A 27,984-nucleotide genomic window follows, 5' to 3' on the forward strand; every position below is an offset into this window, starting at 1 on the left:
TCATCTTTTTTCTGGTCAGTTTAGTAGCCAAAGGAACTTAGAAGTTGACCACCTTATGGCTTTTCCCTTGTGTTCAAAATAACAACAACAGGAAGATACACTGCACTCTATAGCAAAGTCTCTAAGCTTGTTGACTCCTAACACACTACCTCTCTGTGGGATCAGTGTTGTTGTTATTTTCCTCTTTCTGGTCTCACTATTCATGGTGAAGACTGTCTGTTAGTTCTAAACGTGAAAAGACTTCCCTCCATCTTTATATTGTGTGCCTTGTACAATTTATGATGGTTTTAGACAAAGTCATTGGCATAACTCACCATCTTCACGTCTTCATGGGTAAATGAACTGTTTCGAATCCTTTTAAGCAGTATCTTAGGTAAAAGTATTCTGAACACAAGGTCCTTCAGTTTTATTCATATGAGCAGGTTCCTTTGTGTCTCCAGTCAGTGTTAGAGCTGATACCATCGCTCATGACACATCCCTGGAAATGTATACCAAAGTCAAAACACATTTGCATTAATTCTGTTTCATGAATGTCTGCCTCTTTTTTCCCATAGGATGTATTACTCTGTGTCTTGTAGTGTACACAAAACCAGAATTCCTTATGAATTCAGGTAAACACTTGGGGGCCTAGTACTCATTGATGTGTAATATGTTCCTCACAGCAAACATTTCCTCAGGTCCCCTACAAGACTCCAGGCATCCCCAACTCCCGAGTGGTTTCTTGGCCTTTGACAGCACTTGCAGAAAGTAGGAAGACCTCTTTCTCAGCGAGGGAAGCAGAGGGGGCCAAGTGTGGGGCCGGCAGGCAGAACTTGTCCCCAAGAGTAGCTGTGATTTCATGTGCAGAGAATGAGCTGTGTATTTGCAGTCCATTTTTCTGTGTTCGGAACAAGCCAAAAACAGAGCTTTTGCCGTCACTGTAGTGGAGGGATGCAAAGTGATCCTGGACTTGGATGTCTTCCTGTCTGGAATATGCCCCTTGATTAGTTTTGAATTACTTATTTAATCCTGTAAGATGGGGTCATTTTGTTCTAAATTCTCAGACATGGGCAGGGACATGTGGTGACAGTAGTTTAACCGCCTGTGTTTAGTTGCCTAAGCTGTAGGTGGTACCCAGTGGCAGGGACAGAGTTTTCAGGTACTGATGCTACTCTCTTGGATCCTGGTGGCAGAGTAGGGAGCAGGTGCTGACCCGTACTTCTATGGGTTTCAGCTGCTTTGCGGATTGGTTCTCTTGTGTGGCATCTGCACATAGCTGTCACTTCTGTTCTACAGGGCAGTGTGGATCCGTGGCGACCTCCTCCATCAACTGGAAGATTCTGCCCACCCTACTATAGAGGCCACCCTTTGATCTGGGCACACCCACCTCCTGTACCAGGTTCGGGACCATCCCGAACCCCTCCACCTGCACCACTTGGTAAGATGATCTGGGCAGTATGAGTTGGCTTGCTAAGAACCTTCATCTAATTTTTGTTGTTGTTGAGTCTTTTTTAAAGAAATTTGTTAATGTTTACTTATTTTTGAGACAGACAGAGACAGAGCATGAATGGGGGAGGGTCAGAGAGAGGGAGACACAGAATCTGAAGCAGGTTCCAGGCTCTGAGCTGTCAACACAGAGCCCGACGTGGGGCTGGAACTCACGCACTGTGAGATCATGACCTGAGCTGGAGTCGGATGCTTAACCGACTGAGCCACCCAGGCGCCCCGTTGTTCAGTCTTGTACAAGGTGCAGAGGTGGTACCACAGACCATTGCAACGCAAGGAAAATGCCTGCCATCATCACCACATTCCTTGAGTTTGTCATGATTGACTTGTCATCCTTGGGTCATTTCCCCCACCTTGTGTTGGTACAGGTGTCTCTTGTGGAGATGGAATGGGGCTGTATGCAGAAAAGCAGGCATAGCGCTTCAGCAGATGTGTGCCATACACAGTCCATGTGCTGGGCGGTGGGAGGCATGAGGCACAGCCTAACATATATCCATCCAGTTGAGCCCCCAGTCATCCACAGTTGTTTGAGGAGTTATGAAAACACCTGAACCAGGGCTTTTATGGGTCTTCATCAGAGTTTAAAGAATGGCTCTCCCTTTACCTTGGGATCACCTGAAGCATGTGGGATACCCTGTGCATGTGATTTGGGATCTGACTGGGCCAAAGAGTTTAAGTTGCTTGAGGAATGAGGAGAGTGGTTTTTGTTTATTGGGGTTTTTGTTTTGTTTGTTTTTGTGTTTTTGTTTTTGTTTTTTTTAATCTCTGCACAATCTACTCAAAGCAGAATAAACCTCCATCCCTTCTAGGGCCTTTTGCGGATCCACATGTTGCTCCTGTGAGTAACAACAACACTGACTCTACCAAAAGGATCACGGAGGACAAGGTAAATGCTGTGGACATTTTCAGTTGTAACTCTTTGGCAAAACCCTCCTTTTTCTGTTCAGCGCTCTCTCCTGGCTTTGTGTCTGTTTTGTGTGTTGTATGATATGTCTGCTTGTTTTTCTCATTTTCCAAATGCACAACCTTAACCCAAGTGTCTCTGGGGTTCTCTACTTTCTGCCTGTCAACTCCTTGTGGAAGGTTTAGAACCAATCGTGCCTAGGGCTGAGCACCCAAGGGCTTTTCTGGTATATACCTGGAAATAACCCAGGGAGGAAGAGACCACACTCCACCTGGAAGTCTTTTGGCATGACTTATTTTTTCTGGACCTCCTCAGTGTGGAATCATTGCTCTTGCTGTTTCTTCCTGTTCTGTTTCTTTCTAGGGGATTAATGTGTTCAGAAAATCGGCAGTTATCCTTATGTTTTGAAAATGCAAACTGCCTTCACTCCAACTTATATTTTTGTATGTGTCATTTAGAGTGGTCTTAGACAAAGTATATGTAATACCCATCAACATTCAGCCTTTTTTTTTTTTTTTTTTTTGTAAATGTGCTGTCTGGAATCTCTTCAGGTGTGCCCTGGGTATACATATTCTGAACGACAAGAGGTGACATATTTGTCCTAGAAAACACACATTGCTACATGGGTGGTGAAGAGAGACAATCCGTAATTACCTGCATTGTAATTCTCCACTGTGTCCTTTGTGTTCACATGAGCATGTTCTCTTGTGTTCTGTATCACTGTTACAGGTGAAACATGGAGATGTACAGCAGAAACGAAAGTGTATTTGTGTTAATTCTGTTATTTAGAATTTCAGCTTATCTTTTCAGAGAACAAAAGTACCCTGCGAGTTGTACTGTATTTAACTGAGAAGTACCACTGAATGAAAATAAATTAGCTAAGCCTACCTAACATGTATAGGTAACATATTTCTCTAAGAACATGCTTTTCGAGGTTCTCTGCATGACCTCAGGATCCCCATCCCCGAACATGTCTCTGTGCCCATGGATAGCACTTGCAGAGAGGAGAAGACCTCATTGTCGGGAGAGAAGCAGATCGGGCACAGGCGGGGGCTTAGAGGCAGAGCTTTGAGCCACGAGGGCTATGATTCCATGCGTGGAGCCTGGGATTGTCATTCCTTCTCAATCTGTAGTTCTTCACATACAAATAAGCAGCCTCTGTGGTGGAGGCGGATGCGGGGTGGAAGGCGATTCTGGACTTAAATGCCTTCCTATCAGGAATATGCTATTTTATTAATTTGGTACTCATTCCATAAATCCTCTCGGACAAGAGCTTGCTGTTCTACATTTGCACACATGTGGGAACACTGGTTTGTCCCCATAGCATCCGTTCCCCACCCCCAAAGCTATAAGTGGAACCCAAAGTATGGGTAGAGATTTTGGCACTGATGCTGCCCTCTTGGAACCTGGTGGTGGGGAAGCTGGCAGGAGATGAGCACTGCTTCTTTGGGTTGCCACCTTTTGCTGGTGTTGGTGCTTTGCTCTGTCCTATGAACATAGCTTTCTTTTCTGTTCTGCAGGCCATTATGAATGCAAGAGGGCCTGGTCCTTCCCCAGGATCGCCTTGCAGGCTGTCTCCCATGGACCACCCTTCACCACCAGTCACGGGCTCTGGGCCACCTCCACCTCCTCCACCAGCTCCTCCACGTACTAAATTTGGTAAGATGACCTGAACTGGATGAGTGACTGATAAAGCGTATTCGTCTTCTTGGTGAAAGACTTGGTGGGAATGATGTAGGGATGCTTGTGAGGGCTTGGCAATTCAACTGCAAACCTGCCTGAGGACAGTGTCACATATCTCAAGTTTCTCAGGACATAGTGTACAATGGGCTGTGTCATTTCCCTGTAATGAGGTCAGCTGTAGGTTTCTCTTGTCTACAAGAAAGAGGAGTTTTACACAAAGGCAGATGGATCAGGAGTACTGGTGCCTGTCTGAAAGACACAATGCTTTGAGCTCCGTGAAGGATGAGATGCACCCCTAAGTGTAGGTGCCTCAGGTGTCCCATCTGAAAGGGGGCACATGCATTATATGACACAGACCTTGTGGTCACCATAGTGGAAGTACCAGTGAAGGATCCAGTGCAAAACTGGGGGAAACTTGAATCACGCAGCAATAGAAGGGAAGTTGAGCACAGTAAGCAGAGTTTGAGGAGGTGCAGAGGGGAGGGCGTTGGGGTCAGCAGGATGGACTTGGAGGCCATTTCTGGCAGGGCCCACACACTGGGAAGGGAGCATGAGGATAGTGTGAAGTCTGCAAAGGACTGCTGCACGGGTTCAACCACAATGTAGAATGCAGTCATCATCTCTGAAATGTCAACGTTACCACAGTGCAACTAGTTCATAATCTAAATAAAGTTTGTTGTTTCCCTTGGTCTTCTGAAGGGTCTGGACATGTATGAAGAATGTTCTGGAAGATTTAGGAAATTAAACTTAGGAAACGCTTGTCTGCCTAAGTTAGTGTGTCTCAGTGAGACTAAATGTGAAGGCAGGTTGTAGATCAGCTGTGCTGCTTCCTTGGCCTTCAGCCTGAGTCAGACTCTTGGTGGGGAACTCAGGGGTGAGGAGGAGACGCCCCTGCTGAACTCTGGTCACCACACCCCTGCGTCTGCTGTCACCACCCTGCCTGCAGGTTTGCGTCTCCGAAAGTTCTCTCGCAATCTCCTGAGGTTTTGCCTGTGTTCCTGCTGTGTCAGCTCTAACACCAGCTCTCGGCGGTCATCTCAGAGCCTCAGGTTTGTAATCTGAGAAACAGGGACAATGTTGGTTTCTGAGGTGAGAAGCACTTAAAGAATTTGTAAAATGTATGGGAGGAGTGGACACTCACCCTTCTCAGGGTGGAAATGAATGTATCTCCACACAGAAGGTCCTCAACAGATGTTCATTCAATTTCATGAAACTAAGAGTGTAATGCCTGAGGCTGAGAGGTTGGCAATCCCTGTTTCAAAAAATACGCCAAGGACCCCTGTGTTTTTTCTTTTAAAATTCAGGTCCTACTTTACGAAAAAGAAAAAGATAACTGTGATAGTGTGTACATTCAGGGATCTATATCTAAGATTTGAAGACAGTCCTAATCCCTTAGAGGTAGACACACAGATGCAGCCACACAATTAAGTGTTCATCCAAGGCCACAGATATATTGTTGAAGACAAAATACGTAGAGGAGAACACAAGATCCCATTGCAATAACCCAAAATCTCTTTGCCTTACAGGAGAATGTGAAATTTGAAGAGGACCCTGAACTGTGACCACCGGCTGTGGTGATGTGATATATTTAGAAAAGTTGTCTGATATGCGTATTTGACTGAATTCTTTCCCTGACCATTCCTGTCCCCTCTATTTTGTTTTTCCTCGTTTCCCCTAATAAACCCATCACAGTTCTGTATCTCTGTCATTATCTGCTTCCAGGAGGACCTACGGTCATTCTGTGTTGATGTACACAGTGTGACCCCTGTATACACGGTCACAAACAGGTAGAATCTACAGGAATAGGGGCAGAAGATAAGTGACTGTTTGAATTGTATTGACTGCACATGTCCCGCTGGTTCCTTCTGGGGTGGTGGCCACAACCTTCCTCCAGATCTGGTGACAGTTGTGTTCACTCATCAATAGATCCTCGCAAGCACGTGGCACTTCCTACTCACCGTGGTGTGTGGTGATCAGCAGGGCAGCTATCAGCCCCCAGGACATGGCTGATTCGTGATTGCAAGACATGGATGAGGGGTCAGCAGTGTCTCGGGTAGAACAGTGAGGAAACCCTGCATGAATCCACACGTTGTGGATTTCCCCACGTACCAGCTACCTCACGGTAGCACCAATCCAGGTGGGAGCGGAGGTAGACTCAAGGTAGCAGTTGTGGGTGTGAGTCTTATAATGGCCCATATTCCTCTCAGTGTTTTCTGTTTTTATCTTTTATTTTGATGCAATGTTTATTTTTGAGTGAGAGAGAGACAGAGGGGCAGAGAGAGAGGGAGACACAGAATCCAAAGCAGGCTCCAGGCTCTGAGCTGTCAGCACAGATCCCGACGTGGGGCTCAAACTCACAAATCCTGAGATCATGACCTGAGCCAAAGTGGGACACGTAAGTGACTGAGCTACCAAGTCGCCCCGCCCCGCACTGTTTCCTTTTTGAGGGCCGGGCAGGGCAGATGTCAATGACATGATACCCATTCCTTCCTCACCACCAAGGAGGAGTTGGGTGTAAGCATGTGACTCTTTCCAGGTCCTCAAAGCCCATGCGTTCTGCCCCAGAGCCCCTGACTCCTGCTTGGCCCTCCTTCCTCCCAGGTTATGGAGGCAACCAGCCTTCCATCCGCGTTGGGGTCATGGCTGGGCCACCAAGGGCTCAAAATCTGGCTGTCCACATGCTTCCCTGCGGTGGCTGGGAACAGCCGTGCTCCAGTAAAGGTCAGCATGAGCAGCTTCTCTAAACAGGATTCTCATCCACTGTGATCAGGGCCTGCGCTAAAACATGACAGGGGAGAGGGGGACACAGGAGATGTGGTGCCATTTCCTGGACAGGGCTGCACAGAGCAGAAGGCCAAGGCCTGCTAATCTCTGGATTCTGGATGGTAGGTGAGCAGTTTAAAACACCACAGCCTTCTCTTAGATCAAAAGAGAAACCTATATCTTCACCCAGCCTTCCTCTGATATGAAGAGATGGCAATTATTATTTGAAGGCACAATTATCTACCTATGAGTCTGATGGAAATGATTTCATCCATCTTCATCCCTAAAGCACTTTTCATTGAAATTACCCATATAGAGGCAGGAAATTTATACCAGATTGTAGCTCCCTCTAGATGCGCATTCTGACCTTGTCCCATTTGTGTCCTCAAAGACATTATTGACAACTTGAAAAATAAGCTCTCAACATCAAGATGTTGACGTTAGAGAATGTGGTATAAATGGAATTTCATATGTTCTCAATTAGAAATAATTTTTAATGGTGAAGGAGAAATTAAAAATATTGTCATTTTTAATTGAAATATAGGAGACTCACCATGTTGTATTAGTTTCAGGCATATATCATGGTGATTCCGTGTGGATACATTACGCTCTCCAGGGACCTATACAAGGGTAGCTATATTGGGAAAGCATTTAACGCTTTCTTACAGGATTGACGCTATTCTATGGGCTGTACCTTGGATCCCAATGGCTTATTCATTCCATAGCTGGAAGCCTGTATCTCTTTCTCAGAGGTGTCAACTTTTTTATTTACCCAAGCATTTTGGTGCTAAACACCATGACCTGTAGGTCAGCAGGTGTCAATTTGCAGTCTGTATTTCTGCGAATGCTGCTTAAAGCATTACACATGATATCATTATGTCAATAAATTCGGTTTCATTCTGCACTCAGTAAAAAGGAGAAGGAAAAGGTTTCTTTGTGTCCCAAGCAAGCCCTTCGGTAAGACCCTCTGGATCAGGAGAACAGGCTTCACTGGACCAGCTGCACTCTCAGTACTTCTAGCTGTGAGCAGCCATGGCCTTGAGCATTGCAGGAATTCCCACGGCGGCCGGCAGAGGGCGCGCACGCACCACGCCCAGGGCGGGGCCGGGCCTCTGCGTGGACAGTGCTGGCCTGAGAAGGCGCCCACTAGGCTTTTCTGATCCAGGGCGCCCCTGAGCTGGAAAGGCTTCCTTGCTTCAGAGGACCCAGTGCCTCTGAGTGTGGGCAAAGAGCCAGAGCTGCGTTTCCAGCAGGTTCCGCCCCCGGGCCTGGGGGAGACCCTGGAGGCTTCGCAGCCCCTTGGCGTCTCCTAGGTGGTGGGGCTGAGTCCCGAGGCGGGGGAGGCAGGGCCTGGGCGGCTTCCCCGGAAGCGCGGGTGGTCGGTTGGCGGCACAGTCCCGCGCTTTTTCTGGGCTGTTCCGTGGTTTGTTCCTCATTTCCCCTGCGGGTATTTCCCTGGAGGATCCGTGGATTCAGGGGATCCCGTGACGCCACGTCAGAGAGGCTGGGGTTGGTTGGTTCCTGGTCAGGCTTGTTTCGGGGGAGAAATCCTGACCCAAATTCGGAGGAACAGGAGGCGCATTCAGTTGGGAAGTGAAGCCGCCAAATGTTGACTCTCAGGACCTTCTAGAAGAAGGAGCTGGGACCCAGCTCATTTTCATAATTTGAAAATATCAGCCAAGGATACTTACGGTAAAGTCATAACAGACATGTAGCTCCCTGTAAGTTGCATTCTGACCTGTCACAAGTGTCCATCAAAGATGTTATTAGTGACTTTTCAGAGAAGCTCTCAACATCAAGATGGTGATGTTAGAGAATGTGGGATAAATGGAATTTCACAGAGTCTAAATTAGGCATGATTTTTAAAAAATGTTTAATGTTTATTTTATTCTTTTTTTGAGAGAGCCCCAGCTGGGGAGGGCGGAGAGAGAGGGAGACGCCAAATCTGAGGCAGGCTCCAGGCTCTGAGCTGTCAGGCAGAGCCTGACGTGGGGCTCAAACTCATGGTCTGCAAGATCATGACCTGAGTCGAGGTTGGACGCTTAACTGACTAAGCCACTCAGGCGCCCCAGGAATGACTTTTTAATGGCAAAGAAGGAGAAATTAAAAATAGTGTAAAGGATGTGGATTATTTATTGAAATATTGTTCACACATTTGATGTATTAGTTTTAGACATAAAGTGTAGTCATTCCATATATCTATAAATTATGTTGTACTTAACCACAAGTGTAGCTATCATGTGAAAGCATGCAACATTATTATTACAGGATTGACTCTATTCCATTGGCTGTACCTTGGAGCCCTAGGACTTATTCATTCCATAGCTGGAAGCTGGTATCTCTCAAAGGTGTCAATTCTTTATCTAACCTAAGTATTTTGGAGGTAAACACAATGACCTCTTGTTCTCCTCTCCATGCACGGTGATGGCCGGCAGAGGGCGCCCCATCGGCTTTTCTGACCCAGGGCACCTCAGAGCAGGAAGGGCTTCTGTTGCTCCCAGAGCTCTCAGGGCCTCTGCCACTGCCTGAGGACAGAGACCAGAGCTGCGTTTCCAGCAGGTTCTGCCGCCCTCCCCAGGGGAGACCTTGGGAGCCTTGCAGCAACTTGGTGTCTCCGGAGTCGCCAGAGAGAAGCTGCCTTGTTGCACTGAGTGTTGAGGAGAGGGCCCTGGGTGGCTTCCCTGGGCACTGGCCAGTCGGTCAGCAGCACAGGCCCTTGCATTTTGTGGGCTGTTCCCGTGTTTCATTCCTCACTTTCCCGGACAGTATTTGAACAAGACGTATTTTATTAAAGGACCCGTGGATCGAGGGGTCTCACGACATCACATCATGGATGCCGTGGATGGTTTGCTCCAGATTCAGGCTGGTTTCCGGGGAGAAATCCTGACAGAAATTCAGAAGACCGGGAGCTGCATTCAGTTAGGATGTGAATACATGAAATATTCGTCTCAGGACCTTCTAGAAGAATGAGCTGACACCCACTTTCCGAGTCCTGCTGGAACCAAAGACCGAGGTAAGGGCACAAACTGTCCCCCACATCTTACATGCTTTTACAAATTTTCATGGTTATTTTTCCAACCTAGTGAAATGATTGAAAACTACAGAAAATCTGGTAGGTAGGTGTCATTAACCTTATGTTATACTTTATTTTAAATTCCAGGTGGTAAAGTAGAGTGTAATATTAGTTTCAGGTGTAAATATAGAGCAACACTTCCACCAGTCACTGGGTGTTCACCCCGGTGCACGTCTTAATCCCCATCACCTGTTTCATCCATTCCCCCCCTCCCGCCCACCATCCCACTGTGGAAACCCTCAGTTTGTTGCCTAGTTAAGAGTCTGTTTGTTTGTCACAGTCTCCTTCCCCCAATCCCCCCAACCCCCGCCCCCTTTGTTTTGTTTCATTTCCATGTGTTAGTGAAATCCTATGGTATTTGTCTTTGTCTGACAGGCTTATTTCACCCAGGATAACATTCTCTCGCTCCATCCACCTCATGGCAAATGACAAGATTTCATGTTTTACAGCTAAATAATATTCCATTCCATATACTACATCTCAATTTATTTGTCAGTTGATGGAAACTTGGGCAGTTTCCGTAATTTGGCTGTTGTAGCAAATGCTGCTGTGTCCCTTTGAAGTATTATTTTTGTATTCTCTGTGTAAATATCACATAGTGAAATTGCTGGATTGTAAGGTAGTTCTGTTTTCAATTTTTTGAGGAATCTCCATAATGTTTTCCAGAGTGGCTGCACCAGTTTGCATTCCTACCAACAGTGCAAGAGGTTTCCTCTTTCCCCACATCCTTGGCAACACATGTGGTTTCGTCATTCATTGATTTTAGTCATTCTGACAGATGTGATGAGTTATCTCATTGTACTTTTGAATTGTATTTCTCTGAAGATGAGTATTGAGCATCTTTTCATGTGTCTCTTAGCTATCTGTATGTCTTCTTTGGGAAAATAGCTATTCGTGCCCTCTGCCCATTTTCAGTTGGATTTCTCATTTTTTGGATGTGTGTAACTTTATATATTTTGGACACTAACCCTTCATCAGATGTCGTTTGCAAATATCATGCTGTAGGTTGTGTTTTAGTTTTGTTGATTATTTCCTTGGTGACAGAAGCTTTTAATTTTTATGAAGTCCCATTCTTCTTGCTTGTGTTTCCCTTACCTCAGGAGATATATCAACAAAGGCGTGTGTACAGCCATTGTCAAAGAAGATACTGCCTGTGTTCTCCTCTGGGATTTTTATGGTTTTGGGTTTCACACGTAGGTCTTTATCCATGTGGGATTTATATTTGTGCATGTTGTGAGAAAGTGGTCTGTTGTTGTTTTGTTTTGTGTTGCAAGATGCTGTCTAATTTTTCTAAAAACATATTTTGAGACTTTTTTAAGTGAATTTATTTATTTTTGAGAGAGAGAGAGAGAGAGAGCATGCAGAAGGGGGCAGAGAGAAGTGGAGAGAGAGAATCCCATGCAGGCTCTACACTGTCCGTGCAGAGCCTGACACGGGTTTCAAACTGATGAACGCTGAGATCATGACCTGAGCTGAACCCACAATTAGATGCTTCTGTGACTGAGCCACCCCTGTGTCCCAAGACTCTCTTTTGTCATTGGATATTCTTTCCTGCTTTGTTGAGGATTAATTGACCATATAGATGTGAGTTCATCTCTGGGTTTCCATTCTATTGATTTATGTGTCTGTGTGTTCTTTTTCTTTTTCTTTCTTTCTTTCTTTCTTCTTTTTCTTTTTTTTTTCTTTTTTCTTTTTTTCTTTTTTTTTTTCTTTTTTCTTTTTTTTTTTGCCAGTACAGTGTTCTCATCATTACAGGTTTGTAATATAACCTCAAGTCTGGAATTGTGAGGTCTCCAGCTTTGCTTTTCTTCAAGTTTGTTTTGGCAGTGTGGGGTCTTTTGTCGTTCCATACAAATTTGGGGATTACTTGTTCTAGTTCTGTGACAAATGTTTTGTTAGGGTGATAGGGATTGCATTACATGTGTAGATTGTTTTGAGGAGTGTAGACATTTTAACAGTATTTGTTCTTCTCATCCATGAACTTGAAATGTATTCTCATTTCTTTGTGTCCTCTTCTATTTCTTTCATCAGTGTTTCATAGCCTTTAGAGTATAGGTCTTTCACCTCTTTGGTTGGGTTTATTCCTGGTATGTTGTGGTACTTGGTGCAGCACCTGTCAATGGGATTGATTCGTTACTTTCTCTTGCTGTTAATCCATGATTCATCTATAGAAACGCAATAGATTTCTGTACATTGATTTCTGCATATTGTGACTTGTGAAACTCATGTATCACTTCCAGCAATTTTTATGGGGGTCTTTCATATTTTTTATAGAGAGCATCATGTCAGTTACAAATAGCGAGCGTGCCACTACTTCCTTGCCGACTTGGTGCCTCTTATTTCTTTTTGTTGCCTGATTGCTGTGGCTAGGATTTCCAATACTCTGTGGAGTAACAGTGGTGTGAGGGGTCATCCCTGCCTTGTTCCTGACCTTCGAGGAAAAGCTTTCAGTTTTTCCCCATTGAGGATGAGATTAGCTGTGGGTTTTTCACAGGTGGGCAGGTAGGTTGTGCAGGTAGGTTGTGCAGGTATGTGCAGGTAGGTTGAGTCTCAATCTATTTTGCTGAGGGTTTTTGTCATGAATGGATGTGACATTTTGTCAACTGCTTTTCCTGCATCTGTGGAAAGCATCATATTGTTCTTCTCCTTTCTTCTATTACTGTGGTGCATCATGTTGATTGATCTGTGAATGTGGAACCACCCTTGCAGCCCAGGAGTATATCCCACTTGATTATGGTCAATGATTCTATTAATGTAATGCTGACTTTAGTTTGAATGTATTTTCATGAGAATTTCTGCATACATACTCATCAGGCTATTGGTCTGCAGTTTTATTTAAAATAAATTCTAAATATATTTTTAAATGTTTATGGGGCGCCTGGGTGGCACAGTCGGTTAAGCGTCCGACTTCAGCCAGGTCACGATCTCGCGGTCCGTGAGTTCGAGCCCCGCGTCGGGCTCTGGGCCGATGGCTCAGAGCCTGGAGCCTGTTTCCGATTCTGTGTCTCCCTCTCTCTCTGCCCCTCCCCCGTTCATGCTCTGTCTCTCTCTGTCCCAAAAATAAATAAACGTTGAAAAAAAAAATTTTAAAAAAAATGTTTATTCATTTACTTAGAGTACGTATAGGTGAGGGAGGGCAGAGGGATGGGAGAGAGAGAGAATCCTGAGCATGCTCCACACTGTCAGCGCAGGGTCCAATGTGGGACTCGAACCCAGGAACTGCAAGATAATGACCTAATCTGAAGTTAAGAGTTGGACAGTCAACCGACCGAATCACCCAGAGGCCCCTGTAGTTTTCTGCTTTAGGGGAGTCTTTATCTGGTTTTGGTATCAGGGTAATGATGGCCTGATGACATGAATTGGTAAGTTTTCCTTTTTTATTTTTTGTAATAATTCGAGAAGAATAGATATCCCCTCTTCTTTAAATGTTTGGTAGAATTCCTCAGTGAAGCCAGCTGGCCCTGAACTCTTCTTGTGTTGGGGGAGATATTTTTTTTATTACTGATTCAGTTTCTTTCTGGTTTCAGATTTTATGTATCTTCCTGTTTCAGTTTTGGTAGTTTATGTGTTTCGAGGAATTTATCCATATTTCTCAGAGTGTCCAATTTGTTGCCTATCGTTTTCCCTAATATTATCTTCTAACTGTATTTCTGTGTTGTGGACTGTTATTTCTCCTTTCTTATTTGTGATTTTATTTATTTGAGTCCTTTCTCTCTTCTTTGTGAAAAGTCTGCCTAGGAGGTTTTCAAGGTGATTACTGTTTTTAAAGAACCAGCCCCTGGTTTCACTGATTTAGTGTTTTACTAGTTTCTATTATCACTTATTTCTGCCTTAATCTTTATTATTTCCTTCTTTCTGCCGTCTTTAAGCTTGCATTGTTCTTTTTCTCATTCCCTTGGGTGTTAAGTTTCGATTGTTTGAGATTTTTCTTGCTCTGTAAGGTAGGCTTGTATTGCTATATATACTTCCATCTTAGACTGCTTTTGCCTCATTCCAAAGGTTTTTACCAGTGCATCTTTATATTCATTTTCATTTGTTTCAGTGTATTTTCTCATTGATTTCCTGGGTGACCCATTCGTTTAGTAGCGTGTTGTTTAACCACCCTTTATTTGTGGCCTTTATTCACTTTTTTCTTTCTTTCTTTCTTTCTTTCTTTCTTTCTTTCTTTCTTTCTTTCTTTCTTTTCTTTTCTTTTTTTTTTTTTTTTTTTTTTGTGGATGACTTCAAGTTTCCTAGTTTTGTGGTCAGAAAAGATGCTTGCTCTGATCTCTGTCTCTGGGTATCTGTTGAGGCCTGATTTGTGACCTAGAATGTGATCGATTCTGGAGAATGTCCCATGTGCACTTGAAAAGAATGTGTATTCTGCCATTTTAGTATGGAGTGTTCTGAATATATCTGTTAAACCCATCTGGTCCAGTGTGTCATTCAAAGCCATTGTTTCCTTGTTGATTTTCTGCTCAGAGGTTCTGTCTGTTGATGTGAGTGATGTGTTAAAGACCTCTACTATCCTTAAATTATTATAAATGAGTTTCTTTACATTTGTTGTTAATTGTTTTCTATATTCAGTGGTTGTATGTTGGGTGCCTAAAAATTTACAATCGTTGGATCTTCTTGTTTGGTTTCCCCTTTATTATGAGATAGTGTCCGTCTTCATCTCTTGTTACAGCTTTATTTTTTTAATTTAAGCTTTAGGTGACATACAGTGCATGATTGGTTTCGGGAGTAGAATTTAGTGATTCATCAGTTACATACAACGCCCAGTGCTCATCACAACAAGTGCCCTCCTTAGTACCCATCCCCCACCCATCTCCCTCCATCAACCCTCAGTTTTTGCTCTATCATTAAGAGACTCATATGGTTTGTTACCACTCTTCTCTTTTACTGCCCTCTTGCCATGTTGTCCTCTGTTTTGTTTCTTAAATTCCACAGGAATGAAATCATATATTTGTCTTTCTCTGATTGACGTATTTCACTTAGCACAATCCATTCTGGCTCTATTCACATCATTGCAATTGGCAACATTTCATTCTTTTTGATGGCTGAGTAATATTCCATTGTGTGTATGTAGGCATTATATTTACGTATGTATATACATATGTATGTATGTATGTGTATACATATATATACACACACACACCTACCCCACACCTCCGTTATACTTTCATCGGTTGATGTACATTTGGGCTTTCTCCATAGTCTGGCTATCATTGGTAATGCTGTTATAAACATTTCGCTCTTTCACTATTAGGTATTTACCCAATTTCACTATTAGGTATTTTCCCAAAGGGTACAAAAATACAGTCTTGGTTTTAGAGTTTATTTTGCCTGATATCAGTATTGCCACTGGCTTTCTTTTGACATTATTGGCATGAGAAATATTTCTTCATTCCCTCCCTTTAAGTCTGCAGGTGAGTTTAGGTCCAAATAAGGCTTTGTAGGCAGCATCTAGATAGGTCTTGTTGTGTGTTTGTTTGTTTACTTGCTTTTTTTTCTTTTGTCTATTCTGACACCCTACCCAATGTCTTTTGATTGGAGCATTTAGTCCATTTACATTCAGAGTAATTATTGACAGATCTATATTTAGTGCCATTTTATTAGTTGTTTTGCCATTGTTTCTTGATGTTTTCTCTGATCCTTTGTTGTCTGTGTCACTTTTGGTCTTTCATTTCCACTCAAAGAGTCTGATTTAAATATTCTTTTCTTTTGACTGGTATTACATTTATTTATTTATTTTTAATATTTATTTATTTATTTTTAAATTTAAGCCCAAGTTAGTTATCTTATAGTGGAATCCAGTTTCAGGAGTAGAATTTAGTGATCCATCAAGTACAAAAAATACCCAGTCCTCATCCCAAGTGCCCCCCTCATGCCCATCACCCATTTAGCCCATTCCCCTATTCACTAGCCCTCCAGGAACCCTGCATTCATTCTCTATATTTAAGAGTCCCTTATCGTTTGACTCCCTCTTTGTGTGTGTCTTATTTCTGCTTTCCTTTCACTATGTTTATCAGTTTTATTTCTTAAATTCCACAGATGAGAGAAATCATATGATGTGTGTCTTTCTCTGATATATTTTGCATAGCATAATAGAGTCCGGTTCCATCCATGTTGTTGCGAATAGCAAGATTTCATTCTTTTTGATCGCCGAGAAATATTCCATTATATCAATATACCACATCTTCTTCATCCATTCATCAGTCAATGGTCATTTGGGCTCTTTGCATAATTTAGCTAATTTTGATAATGCTTCTGTAAACATTGGAGTGCACGTGCCACTCCGAGTCAGCGTTTGTGTATCCTTTGGATAAATACCTAGTAGTGCAATTGCTGGGTCATTGTGGAATTCTGTTTTTAGTTTTTGTGATGAATCTCCAAACTATTGTCCAGAGTAGCTACACCAGTTTGCATTCCCACCAGCATTGCAAAAGGGTTCCCTTTCTCTGCATCCTTGCCAGCACGTGTCGTTGCCTGAGGTGTTAATTTTAGCCATTCTGATAGGTGTGAGGGGATATCTCCTTGTGGTTTTGATTTGTATTTCCGTGATGACGAGTGAGGTTGAGCAACTTTTCATGTGTGACCAATCTGGATGTCTTCTTTGTTAAAGTGTCTCTTCATGTCTTTTGCCCATGTCTTCATTGGATTATTTGGTTTTTGGGTGTTGAGTTTGATAATTCTTTATAGATTTTGGATATTAACCCCTTATGTGATATGTCACTTGTAGATATCTCCTCCCATTCCATTCAGCTGCCTTTTAGTTTTGCTGATTGTGTCCTCTGCTGTGCAGAAGCTTTTTATCTTGAGGTCCCAATAGTTCATTTTTGGTTTTGTTTCCCTTGGTTCTGGGGACATGACAAGCAAGAAGTTGCTGTGGCCAGGATCAAAGAGGTAGGTTGCCTGTTTTCTCTTCTAGGATTTGGATGGTTTCCTGTCTGTACATTTAGATCTTTCATGCATTTTGAGGTTGTGTATATATGGTTTCAGAACATGGTCCAGGTTCATTCTTCTCACTCTCCAGTTTTCCCAGTACCATTTGCTGAAGAGACTCTTTTTGTCCATTGGATATTCTTCCCTGCTTTGTCACAGATGAGTCGGCCATATGTTGGAGGGTCCACTTCTGGGTTCCCTATTCTGTTCCATTGTTCTATGTGTCTGTTTTTGTGCCCGTATCATACTGTCTTGATGATTATAGCTTTGTAATACATGATAAAGTCCAGAATTGGGATGTCTCCCGCTTTGGTCTTCTTCTTCAAGATTACTTTGGCTATTCCATAGCCAAAAACGTTTTGTGGTTTCCAAACAAAGTTTTGTGGTTCCATACAAATTTTAGGATTGCTTGTTCTAGCTGCGAGAAGAATGCTGGTGCAATTTTGATTGGGATTGCATTGAATGTGTAGATAGCTTTGGGTAGTATTGACATTTTATCAATATTTGTTCTTCCAATCCATGATCATGGAATGTTTTTCCATTTCTTTCCATTTTCTTTTTCTGTCTTCAATTTCTTTCATAGATGTTCTGTTGTTTTTTCTTTTAATTTTGTTAACGTTTATTTATTTTTTGAGAGAGAGAGCAAGAGGGAGAAAGAGAGAGAGAGTGCGCATGAGCAGGGAAGGGGCAGAGAGAAGAGGGAGACACAAAATCTGAAACAGGTTCCAGGCTCCAAGCTGCCAGCACACAGCCCTATGTGGGGCTTGAACCCACAAACTGGGGAATCATGACCTGAGCTGAAGTCGGTGCTTAACCAACTGAGCCACCCAGGCACCCCTCTATTCTTTTCAGTGTACTGGTCTTTTACCTCTTTGGTTAGGTTGAGCCCTAGGTATTTTATGGTCTTCAGTGCAATTGTACATGAGATAAATTCCTTGATTTCTCTTTGTGCTGCTTCATTATTGGCGTATAGAAATGCAATCAAACTCTGTATATTGATTTTATATCCTGAGGCTTTCCTGCATTCCTGTATGAGTCCTAGCAATATTTTGGTGGAGTCTTTTGGATTTTCCATGGAGAATATCATGTCTGCGAGGAGGGAAAGTTTGACTCCTCCTTGCCAGTTTGGACACCTTTATTTATTTTTGTTGTCTGATTGCTGAGGCTAGGACTTCCAACAGTATGTCGAATAACAGTGGCGAGAGTGGATATCCCTGTCATGTTCCTAACCTTAGGAGAAAAGCTCTCAGTTTTTCCCCATTGAAGGTGATATTGGTTGTGGGACTTGCGTATCTGGACATTATGATGTTGAGGCACGATCCTTCTATCCCTCCTTTCATGAGGGTTTTTTTTTTCCCATCAAAAGAGGATTCTGTATTTGGTCAAATGCTTTTTCTGCATCTGTTGAGAGGATCATGTGGTCCTTATCCTTTCTTTTATCAATGTGATGTATCCCATCAGTTGATTAGCAGACATTGAATCAGTTGTGCATCCCAGGGAATAAATCCCACCTCATTGTGGGGATTAATTCTTTTTATGTATTGTTGGATCCGGTGTGCTAATTTTTGTTGCGAATTTTTGCATCCAGGTTCATCAGGGAAATTGGTCTGTAGTTTTCCTTTTTAGTGGGGTCTTTGTACAGTTTGGACTCAAGGCCATGCTGGCCTCATAGAATGAGTTTGGAAGTGTTCCTTCCATTTCTCTGGCCATAAGCTTATCTTGTTCTTTCATTTGGGATGCATTCCTCTTGTCTTGGCATTTTGGCTGAGTATTTGCCTTCTCTGTGTTCCAAAAGCTCCTTATGTTACCTGCCTGTGAGATAAATGGCTTTATGAAGAGGATGTCATCTAGTGTCCAGGGCCGGGCACATCAGGGAGTGTGTGTGGTGTGTGTTGCATGCACTGTTTTGTGTTCTGGTTGCACTATCCTTCAGGCCAGTTGTATGGGCAATGTATGGTCCTTGGCCAGAATGTGGTGAGTTTTATCTAGGTCTGCTCTGATCTGCTTGTTAAATGAGACTTGAAACGACTGCCACGAGAAGTGAAGCCCTGCACAACTGTCTGGTTAAGAGAGGTGGTATGGTCAGGGGCTTCTGCTGGTCTTCAGCTCCACTGGGACCGAGGCAAGCTTGACCTAGAAGGCCAGTCTCGCCAGAGCACAGGAAGGTGGGGCTTGGTGTAAGCAGGTTAGGCAGTCAGTGTGGGAATTGCCTTGTTTCCGGTAGGTGGCTCTGTGTTTATGCTGGGGGGCAGAGGAGGGAAATGGCGCCACCCAGCTCCTCCGTCCCAGCTCCTTTGTCCCCTCTTTGTGACCACTGTGAAAAGAGCAAGGGCTCTTTTCCTAGAGGATTTATGGAGTGAATACTAAATTAATAAAATAGCATACTCCCCATAGGAAGACATCTAAGTCCACAGTCACCCCCCCCCCCCCCACCGTTTATACCCCTCCGCCACAAAGGCTGCTTACTGTGTATGTGAAGAACTACAGAATGAGAAGTAATGACAGTCCCAGTTTCCACCCAGGGAATCATAGCCCTTGTGGCTCAAAGCTCTGCCTCTAATCCCCCGCCTGTGCCCGATCTGCTACTCTCCTGACAGTAGGGTCTCCTTCTCCCTGGAAGTGCTATCCAGTGGCACAGAGGCACATGGGGCGATAGGGATCCTGAGGTCCTGCAGAGAACCTGGAAAGAAAGCATGCTCTTAGAGAAACACTTTGCCTATACATGTTAATTGGGTTCAGCTAATTTATTTTAATTCAGAGGTACTTCTCAGCTTAAGTAGAGTAAAATTTGCAGGGTACTTTTGTCCTCTAAAAAAATGAGCTGAAATTCTAATTAACAAAATTAACACAAATGCACTTTGATTTCTGGTGTACATTTCCGTGTTTTACCCGTACCTCTGAAACAGGACAGAACAGAACCTGCTCATATGAACACAAGGGAAGGCCATGGTGGGGACTTGCCACACAGGTAATTTTGGATTTTCTCTTCACAACTTAACTTTCAGTGCGTGTTTTCTACAACAAGTATGTCACCTCTTATAGTTCAGAATGTTCATACCCAGGGCACACCTGAAGGGATTCTGGATAGCATGTTTTCCACAAAAAGATCGAATGCTGATGGATGTGAAAGTTATGCTGTCTAAGACCACTCTAAATGACACATACAAAAATATAAGTTGCAGTGAAGGGAGTTTGCATTTTCAGATTGTAGAGATATCGACAGATTTTCTGAACACATTAAAACCCTTGACAGAAACAGGAGAGGAAGAAACAGCAAGAGCAGTGATGCCACATTGAGGAGATCCAGAAAGAATGAGGAAGCCAGGAGACTTCCAAGTGGAGTGTGGGATCATCCACCTTGGCTTATTTCCAGGAACACACTCGAAAAGCCCTAAGGTCCTCACCCCTAAGCACATTTCACTTGTAAACTTACCACAAAGAGATGCCAGGTGGACAGTAGAGAAGCCCGTAGACTATTGGGTAAAGGTTGTGCGTTTGGAAATAAAAACACAAGCAGACATATCATACGACACAGAAACCAGAGACATTGGCAGGAGAGTGTGCTGTACAGAAAGATGCGGGTGTCAGGAGAGACTTAGAACTGAAAATGGCCAGAGAATTTCCCTTGTACTTCTCGGCACTTTTGGTAGAGTCAGTATTGGTATCACTCACGGGGGTGACACCAGCTTCTGGACCTGGCTAAAGGCCCGGGATGGGATGGACATTTATTCTGATTTGAGTAGACTGTTGGGGGATTAAAAACAAAACAAAACAAAACAAAAAAACCCTCCCCACATTCCTGAAACAACTTAAACTCTTTGCTCCAGTCAGATCACAAATCACATGCAGAGGGTGTGCCTCATCCCTCAGGTGATCCCCAAGAAGTGGAAGACCCTTCCTGTAAACCCTGACGAAGACCTGTAAAAGCCTTGATTCAGATGTTTTCATCACTCATCAAACAATGATGGATGGCTGGGGCTCGAGTACATGGATATACATTAGGCTGTGCCTCATGCCTCACAGAGCCCAGCCGCGGGCAGGGCATTTCTGCTGAACCGCTATATCTGCTTTTCTGCATACAGCCCCATTCCTTCTCCACGAGAGACACCTGTACCAACACAGAGTAGAGGAAATGACAGAAAGATGATATGTCGATCATGAAACACAAGGAATGTGGTAATGGCGGCAGACACATTCCCCTTGCATCATAATGGTCTGTGGTACCACCTAGCACCTTGGCCAAAGACCTAACACCAACAAAAATGAGTGTGCTTTACAAGTCAACTCATACCGCTCAGATCATCTTACCAAGTGTTGCTGGTGGAGGGTTCGGGGTGACCCCAGGGCCACCAAGGTTCAGGAGGTGGATGTGCCGAATAGCCCATGGGGGTGCGTCCAGGGTCCTTGTCTGCAGAATCTTCCAGTTAACGGAGGAAGTCCCCATGGATCCACACTGTCCTGCAGAACAGAAGTGACAGCTATGTGCATATGCCAGACAAGAGAACCAATACCCAAAGCAGCTGTAACCCAGAGAAGAACGTGTCAGCACCTGCCACCTTCTCTGCCACCAGGATCCAAGAGAGTAGCATCAGTACCTGAAAACTCTGTCCCTGCCACTGGATACCACCTACAGCTTGGGGTGGTGGATGCAAGAGGAGGAACTGCTGTCACCACACATCACTGCCCATGTCTGCGGAAGTAAAATGGCAAGGGTCCTGTCCTAGAGGGTTAACAGAAGTGATTACATAGTGATGAAGCAGCATTCTCCAGACAGGCAGGCATCTATGTCCCAGTTCACCCTGCATGCCTCCTCTGCAGTGACTCCTGATGCTCTGTTTTTGGTATAATAGGAACACAACAAATTGAGTGCAAATAAATGGCTCTTATTCTGCTCATGGAATCACAGCCACTCCTGGGGAAAAGTTCTGCAGCCGGACCCTCACTTTGCCTCCTCTGCTCCTCTCCCTGAGAAAGGAGTCTTCCCTCTTGAAGTGTTGTCAAAGGCCTCTGAGACCTCTGGGGAGTGGAGGATGCCTGGAGGAAGTCTTCTGTGAGGAACAAGTGACTTGTGGTGAATGACTCCAAAGCTCAGATGTGTTCATCTTAATTCATAGGGAATTCTGACTTGAAGCATATTACAGGACACAGAGTAATTAAGTCCTACAGAAACAAAAAAGGTAAAAATTCACATAACAGCTTTAATGCAAGTGTTTTGGTATAAAACTCCTGGGATGTGTCATGAGACTGTATCAGCTCTAACAGTGACTGGGGACACAACCAGAAACTGCTCATATGAACACAATCGAAGGACACAATGTTCAGGTTATTTTTACCTAAGGTATAGCTGGAAGGATTCCAGATAACTCATTTACCAACAAAGATGGGAAGGTGATGAGTGATGATAATGACTTTGTCTAAGACAACTCTGAATCGCACAGGGCACAGGGACACCTGGGTGGCTCAGTCGGTTGAGGGACCGACTTCATCTCAGGTCATGATCTCACAGTTTGTGAGTTCAAGCCCCGTGTCGTGCTCTGTGCTGATAGGTTAGAGCCTGGAGCCTGCTTCTGATTCTCTGTCTCCCTCTCTCTCTGCTCCTTCCCCACTCATGCTCTGTCCCTCTCTGTCTCAGAAATAAATAAACATTAAAAAAATTTTGTAATTGCACAGGGCTCAAAATAAAAAGTTGGAGTAATGATGGGGTTTTGCATTTTTCAATTTTAAACAATACGGTAGACTTTCTAGCAGGTTAATGTCCTAGCCAGAATCAAGAAAGGAAGACACAGCAGCCACACTGTTCCCACAGAGTTGAGGTCTGGAAGGGGTGACCCAGGCCAGGAGACATCTGTTTGGAATATGGGGTCATCCTCCTCTCGTTATTTCCAGAAACACATGGTAAAGTTTTAGGGTACTCAGCCTCTAAGCCCTTTGGGCTTCTAAACTTACCACAAAAAGATGACAGGCTGAAAATAGAGAAGCTTGTAGGCTCCTAGGTTAAGGTTAAGAGTGTTATTTGGAAAACAAATAACAAGCAGACCTATCACACAACACACAAAATGAGACTAGGCCAGGGGAGCATGCTGTACAGACAGATGAGGGTTTCCCGAAAGTGTTACAACTGAGAATGGTCCCAGGATTTACCTTGTCCTTGTCTGCATTCTTTGTACAGTCAGAGCTGGTAACTCACAGAGGTTGCATCAGTTTCTGGATCTGCTAAGGACCCCAGAAGGGATAGAGATTTATTCTATTTTAGTGGACTGTGTGAAATTAAAAGAAGCCCCCACCTCAGTCCTCCAATATCTTAAACTGTTCCCTACACACAGGTCCTTGGCCAGAGGCAGAGGGTATCCCACATGCCTCAGGTAACCCCCAAGGATAAGGGGGACAATCCCATCACCTTGATAAAGACCCCACCGTGCCCTAGTTCATGGTTTTCGTAATTAATCAAATAACTGTGGTCAGGTCAGGCTCAACTAGCAATCTAGAAGTCATCACTTAAACAGAGGTTTCTCAGTATACATTATGGGAAATCACCATTTCATTACAGATTAAGAATAAAAATGAGGATGCCTGGGTGGCTCAGTCAGTTAATCATCTGACTCTCGATTTTGGCTCAGGTCATGATCTCACAGCTTGTGAGTTCAAGCCCTGCGTCTGGCTCCACCCTGACAGTGTTGGGATTCTCTCTCCCCACCTCTCTCTCTGGTCCTCCCAGATGCACACACACACACACACACACACACACACACACACACACTCTCTCTCTCTCTCTCTCTCTCTCTCTCTCTTTCTCTGTCTCTCTCTCAAAACAAATGAGCTTTAAAGGGGTAAATGGAGAATACTGATTGGGATGTATCATCAGGGAATGCTCAACCTGGGTATGTTTCTTCAGGCTCCAGGTGGATTGTTCACTCTTTTCGCTTATCTATAAGCTGCCTTCTACATGGAAAGTTATTATATAACTATATCTGAATAGAAATGTACTTACACTAATATGCAAATGAGAAAAGGAAAACGATGGGTATTTAGCAGTGAGGCCACAGACTTGCCCTGATAACATCAGAGGACGAAACTATATGGAGCCTGAATTTAGGAACTTAGGGCTATGGTTCAAGAAAAAATAAAATAAAAATGACAACATTAAAAATAGTAATGAAATGAACTCCTCAAACAAAACTAAAATAAAGTCTTCACATTGTGTCAAGGTGGGAAGAAAGCTAAGGCCCATGTCCCGTCATCCCCTCCAGGATCCTCTCTTTAGCTAGGGGATGCTGGAGGAGGTGGGAGGGTCTGTGTTCAGGGGAGAGGCCTGAGCTCCACCAGTCACAGGGACAGGTGCTCCGCTGCCTGGGGCACCAGAGGAGAATGCCCTCCTGTCACCCCTTCAGACCACCTGCTATCCTTAGGTAGTAATTGTGGTTCTGTCCAGGACACACGATCATCACCACAGGAAAAGGCTTTACTGCAGAAATCAGGCTGCTGCACATCACCACGTGCCCCTTACCTCTCCTCGAGGGTTCTGCATCTCTGGACTTCCAGGCATTGGTCTCCATCTCCTGTATCGCTCAAGCAGCCTCTTTCCTTCCATCCCACCCAGTCTTGGATACAGAAAAAGAATGGACTTCTGTAAGAATTGCAATGCCACGTCCTCTGACAAGACGCTAAACAGCCCAGCTGTCATCCCTCAAAACACCCATAAAAACTCATGTCACGCTCCCACACCTGTGTTTCAAGCGGGCGACCTCCCGGCTCTGCTCTGCCATTTCCCTCTCCCAGATCCGAGGCTTGATCTGGGGGAGAAAAACACATCCCCCTTCAGTCGTGCCAGACTGTGCACCAAAGAGGGAGGGTGTTGTCCTGAGCATTATTCTCCTGAACTGCGATCTGAAAAAGCAACAATGAAAAGTCCGTGTTTAGGAATTCCAAGGACCACTACACTCACCCACATGAGGTACTAAGGGTTCCATATGTCAGGCAGAGCTCAGGTTACCTGGTGTCTGAAGGTGAGTTCTGCCTGCTGCAGCTGTTCTTGTCTTTGTCCATTTTGTTGCCTGTGAGTTATAGTTGCTTTTGTCAGATAAGGCCCAATATTGGGTATGATTTTCAATAATCTGCCCATGTTGTCATCATCCTCCTATCTGTCCCCTAATACAATTTTACACATGAAACACTTTCCACATGATTGTAAATGTACAATAGGATCAAAACTGTTGTTCCATCCTTTCCTAACTCATTCCATGACTGTAGGGTCAGAGTTCACATAATTCCTTCCCACTTTCAGTTGTGCCCTAATTGATCATGTGACAAGTGTCTTTCATCATAAAGCTCTTTCGTCCTTTCACTTAGATCTTCCCCATGTTTTCTACAGTTGCAAAGACCAGGGCCATGAAATGGCACTACCATGTTGATGGTATGATTCATTCTAAGACACACTGCTTTCCTACAGATTATGATACTTGACACCACCCCCCAGGAACGTTGGCATGGATGAAGTTTCCACACAGTCTGGCCATTGCTTGAAATCTGGAAATGTTGATGAAGTTAGTTGTTTTGTTCTTTCTAAATCTTACCTTTTTTATCTGTTAATACTCTATGCATATGTGCTCTGCATTTTTATTTATATTACTATGTTGAGTCTAAACATAGACTTTTAACTTTGTAATAAGGTTAAAAACAAAAGAAATGAAGAGAGGTTTCATGAGCTGCTGGTAATTAGTAGCTGAACTCACTTGTACTTGTTTATTTCTTTCATGGCTATTTTCACATTTCCCCTGCAGCTGCCAGCTGATTCTTCTTTGCCGCCAGTTCACACTGTGTCATTTTCAGCTTCCTAAGATGGGAAAGACCTATACACTGTCCAGGAGCCAAGGTCCACAAATTCTGCCTTTTTACCTCCCAGCACTCTTGTAGGCCTAGATACAAATACCTTTCCCCACCTCTCCCGTAAATGCACAGACTGACAACACAGTCAGAGAAATGAACTGAACACCCCATTTAAGTTAAAGAAAATTCAACCTCTGTCTGCTGCCATGTCTCTGCTCTCAGACCTGTTTCCTCTCCTTCAACATAAAGTCATCAAATAACATTGCACTTTGTGCCTTCCCAGAGCTGGACTTTGGTTTGAGATGGTGAAGGCTCATTTCAGTTCAGTGTCAAAAACCTTGTCTGACCACCCATACCCATTAGGATGAAGCAAGGGATCATCACTAGTCTCACACCTCCGTGGGGAGCCCTGATTCTCAGTCCAGAAGTTGTACCCTGACACAGACAATCACGCTGAAAGACGACCTTCCAGGATATGGCTTCCCCAACATTGCAGCTCACTCCCAGACATCGCTAGAGTCAGGAGTACAACCCCTGCGTCCACCTTCACATATCCTGGTGGAGGAAAAGGCCAATCTTAGAGCAGCAACATCACCTGAGGTAGAACCTGATATGAACTGTCACACAGTCTGGGTTTATCTCCAGGAAACAGATTTCAGATGGAAAACTATCAACTTCATGGAGCCAATCTACTTGAACAAGACTCAGTTCATTGACAGTGAAGGCAGCAAAGGGAAATGCTTAGAAAGGCTGGTTTGCTGTGTTGCCCTCAGACTATTTTGTTCATGGTGTTGCTTTAAAGGGTTTCAACTTGGTACTGGATGTATTCAAGAGTCACATGCAAAATTGAAAGACTCCTAGAAACTGACACAAAACCTCTAGACAGAGAAAGGCACATGCATTTCCTTCCGGCATCTCAGGCAGTCCTTCAACAAATGCTTTCTGGAATGGCTGGAATGTAGTGGTTCTGTTGTAAGGGATTGAAAATAGAAAGGTGGCCAGGGTGCTGTACGTGCTCCCCCAAAGAGTTTAGAAATGATAAAAACAAGATGCCAGTGAGACAGAGCAGGCTCCACCCCAGGTGTGGGAAGGACTAACAGAAGCTGAGTCTCCAGGGAAGTGAAGGAAGTATTTCCTTTTCAATGTGAATGAGGGACTCTAAAGGCCCTGATCTCCTCCTGAGAACAAAAGGAAATACTGTACAAAGGAGGAAACATGTGAGCGAATGCACCAAATTTCTAATGACCCCATGAAGACACATGTGACCAAGATGGAGAAGAAGGAAGCCCAGGACAAAGCCAGCCTGGCAGTGGGAACCAATCTCCCCAGGACTCATCAATGAACTTGGGGACAGAAAACTGAACTGCAGAATAGCTGAACAACTTTACGGGCACAGACTTAGAAGGAAACTTGTTTAGTTCAGAGGCGGCCAGCAAAGATGAGCCCTAGTGAAGCTGCGGGCTTTGGTCAAGACTCAGAGGAGTTACACTTCAAAAATCGGGAGACAGGAAATAACTCAGCTTCCTTAGGGATTGGCCTGCTGTGAACAATCTCACTAGCAGAACTGATGCAGGGATCCAGTACTACTGGCGCCCCTACCCACTTTCCAGAAATAAATTTCTGTGGTTTCTGCAGCAAGATCATTGATTTTTCCCCTACACATTCTTGACCCATGTGTGGTCCTGAACAAAAGTGACCTAATTCCTGGATGACAAGACAACGTGATGGGACTGAAACCCATGGGCCAATGGAAATGGATCCCAAGCAGATACAAATATCAATGTTATTAGTGCTGATACCTTCCCTCTTCCACCCCAAATACATGACACAATGTGTGACAAGCACTTAGGACAGAAAGGAAAATGCGGGTGACAGAAAGCAAGGTAAGAAGGACAGGCACAATTCTGAATGTATTTGGCAAAAAATTCGAAAAGAATTTTAATTATCTCTACTGGCCGTCACATTCATTCATACGACAGTGCTTGTGATAGTTCTCACGTGAACATTTCACTCTTCTATAGCCACTTTTCTTTCTTCATAGAATTCTTCAAGGATGCCTGCTTTGTCCTTCAGCTGTTTGACTTTTTCTTCTTTGGTTGCTTTCACAGACCTCAGTGCATTACACTTGTCTTCCAGGGCCTTTTTATTTTCTGTGCAAACATGGATTTGCTTTCTAAGTGTGCACATGACCTGAGACTTGTTTTTGGTGAGATAGGAAAAGGGCAAGAACCGTGAAGGCAGGAAGGCACTCTTTCCCTTTCCAATGCAAAGTCATTGTCACCAATATGGGGATTTCTCCGCAACAGACAGCATACTTTCCAGTTGACAG

The 27,984-nt window shown here is 44.0% G+C and overlaps 1 protein-coding gene and 2 long non-coding RNA genes across 6 annotated transcripts in view; 1 reads left to right on the forward strand and 2 right to left on the reverse strand.

Moving 5' to 3' along the window:
• The window catches only part of LOC122478350 (transport and Golgi organization protein 1 homolog), a 98,298-nt gene that overhangs the window by 13,448 nt on the left and 56,866 nt on the right, over positions 1 to 27,984 (forward strand). For 2 of the 3 annotated variants that reach the window (XM_043571985.1, XM_043571986.1), the window contains 2 exons: positions 1,276 to 1,417; positions 2,295 to 2,371. In XM_043571985.1, coding sequence (XP_043427920.1) covers positions 1,276 to 1,417; positions 2,295 to 2,371 — 219 coding nt within the window. Of the gene's footprint in view, positions 1 to 1,275; positions 1,418 to 2,294; positions 2,372 to 3,909; positions 4,049 to 5,018; positions 5,122 to 5,598; positions 5,772 to 27,984 lie in introns of those variants that run through there. The other variant, XM_043571990.1, reaches the window with a different exon arrangement.
• On the reverse strand, positions 7,347 to 9,857 carry LOC122478360. Its single transcript, XR_006295967.1, has 2 exons — positions 9,818 to 9,857; positions 7,347 to 8,485 (listed from the first exon to the last, which is right to left on the reverse strand). It is a non-coding gene; the product is annotated as an uncharacterized LOC122478360 (long non-coding RNA).
• Positions 24,683 to 27,763, reverse strand: LOC122478358. Of its 2 annotated transcripts, XR_006295964.1 has the most exons (4): positions 27,654 to 27,763; positions 25,562 to 25,662; positions 24,823 to 24,883; positions 24,684 to 24,716 (listed from the first exon to the last, which is right to left on the reverse strand). It is a non-coding gene; the product is annotated as an uncharacterized LOC122478358 (long non-coding RNA). The 2 variants fall into 2 exon arrangements; XR_006295965.1 differs by lacking the exon at positions 24,823 to 24,883 and having other exon boundaries at positions 24,683 to 24,716.

Source organism: Prionailurus bengalensis, unplaced genomic scaffold, assembly GCF_016509475.1.
Source record: "Prionailurus bengalensis isolate Pbe53 unplaced genomic scaffold, Fcat_Pben_1.1_paternal_pri Un_scaffold_53, whole genome shotgun sequence".
NCBI lineage: Eukaryota > Metazoa > Chordata > Mammalia > Carnivora > Felidae > Prionailurus > Prionailurus bengalensis.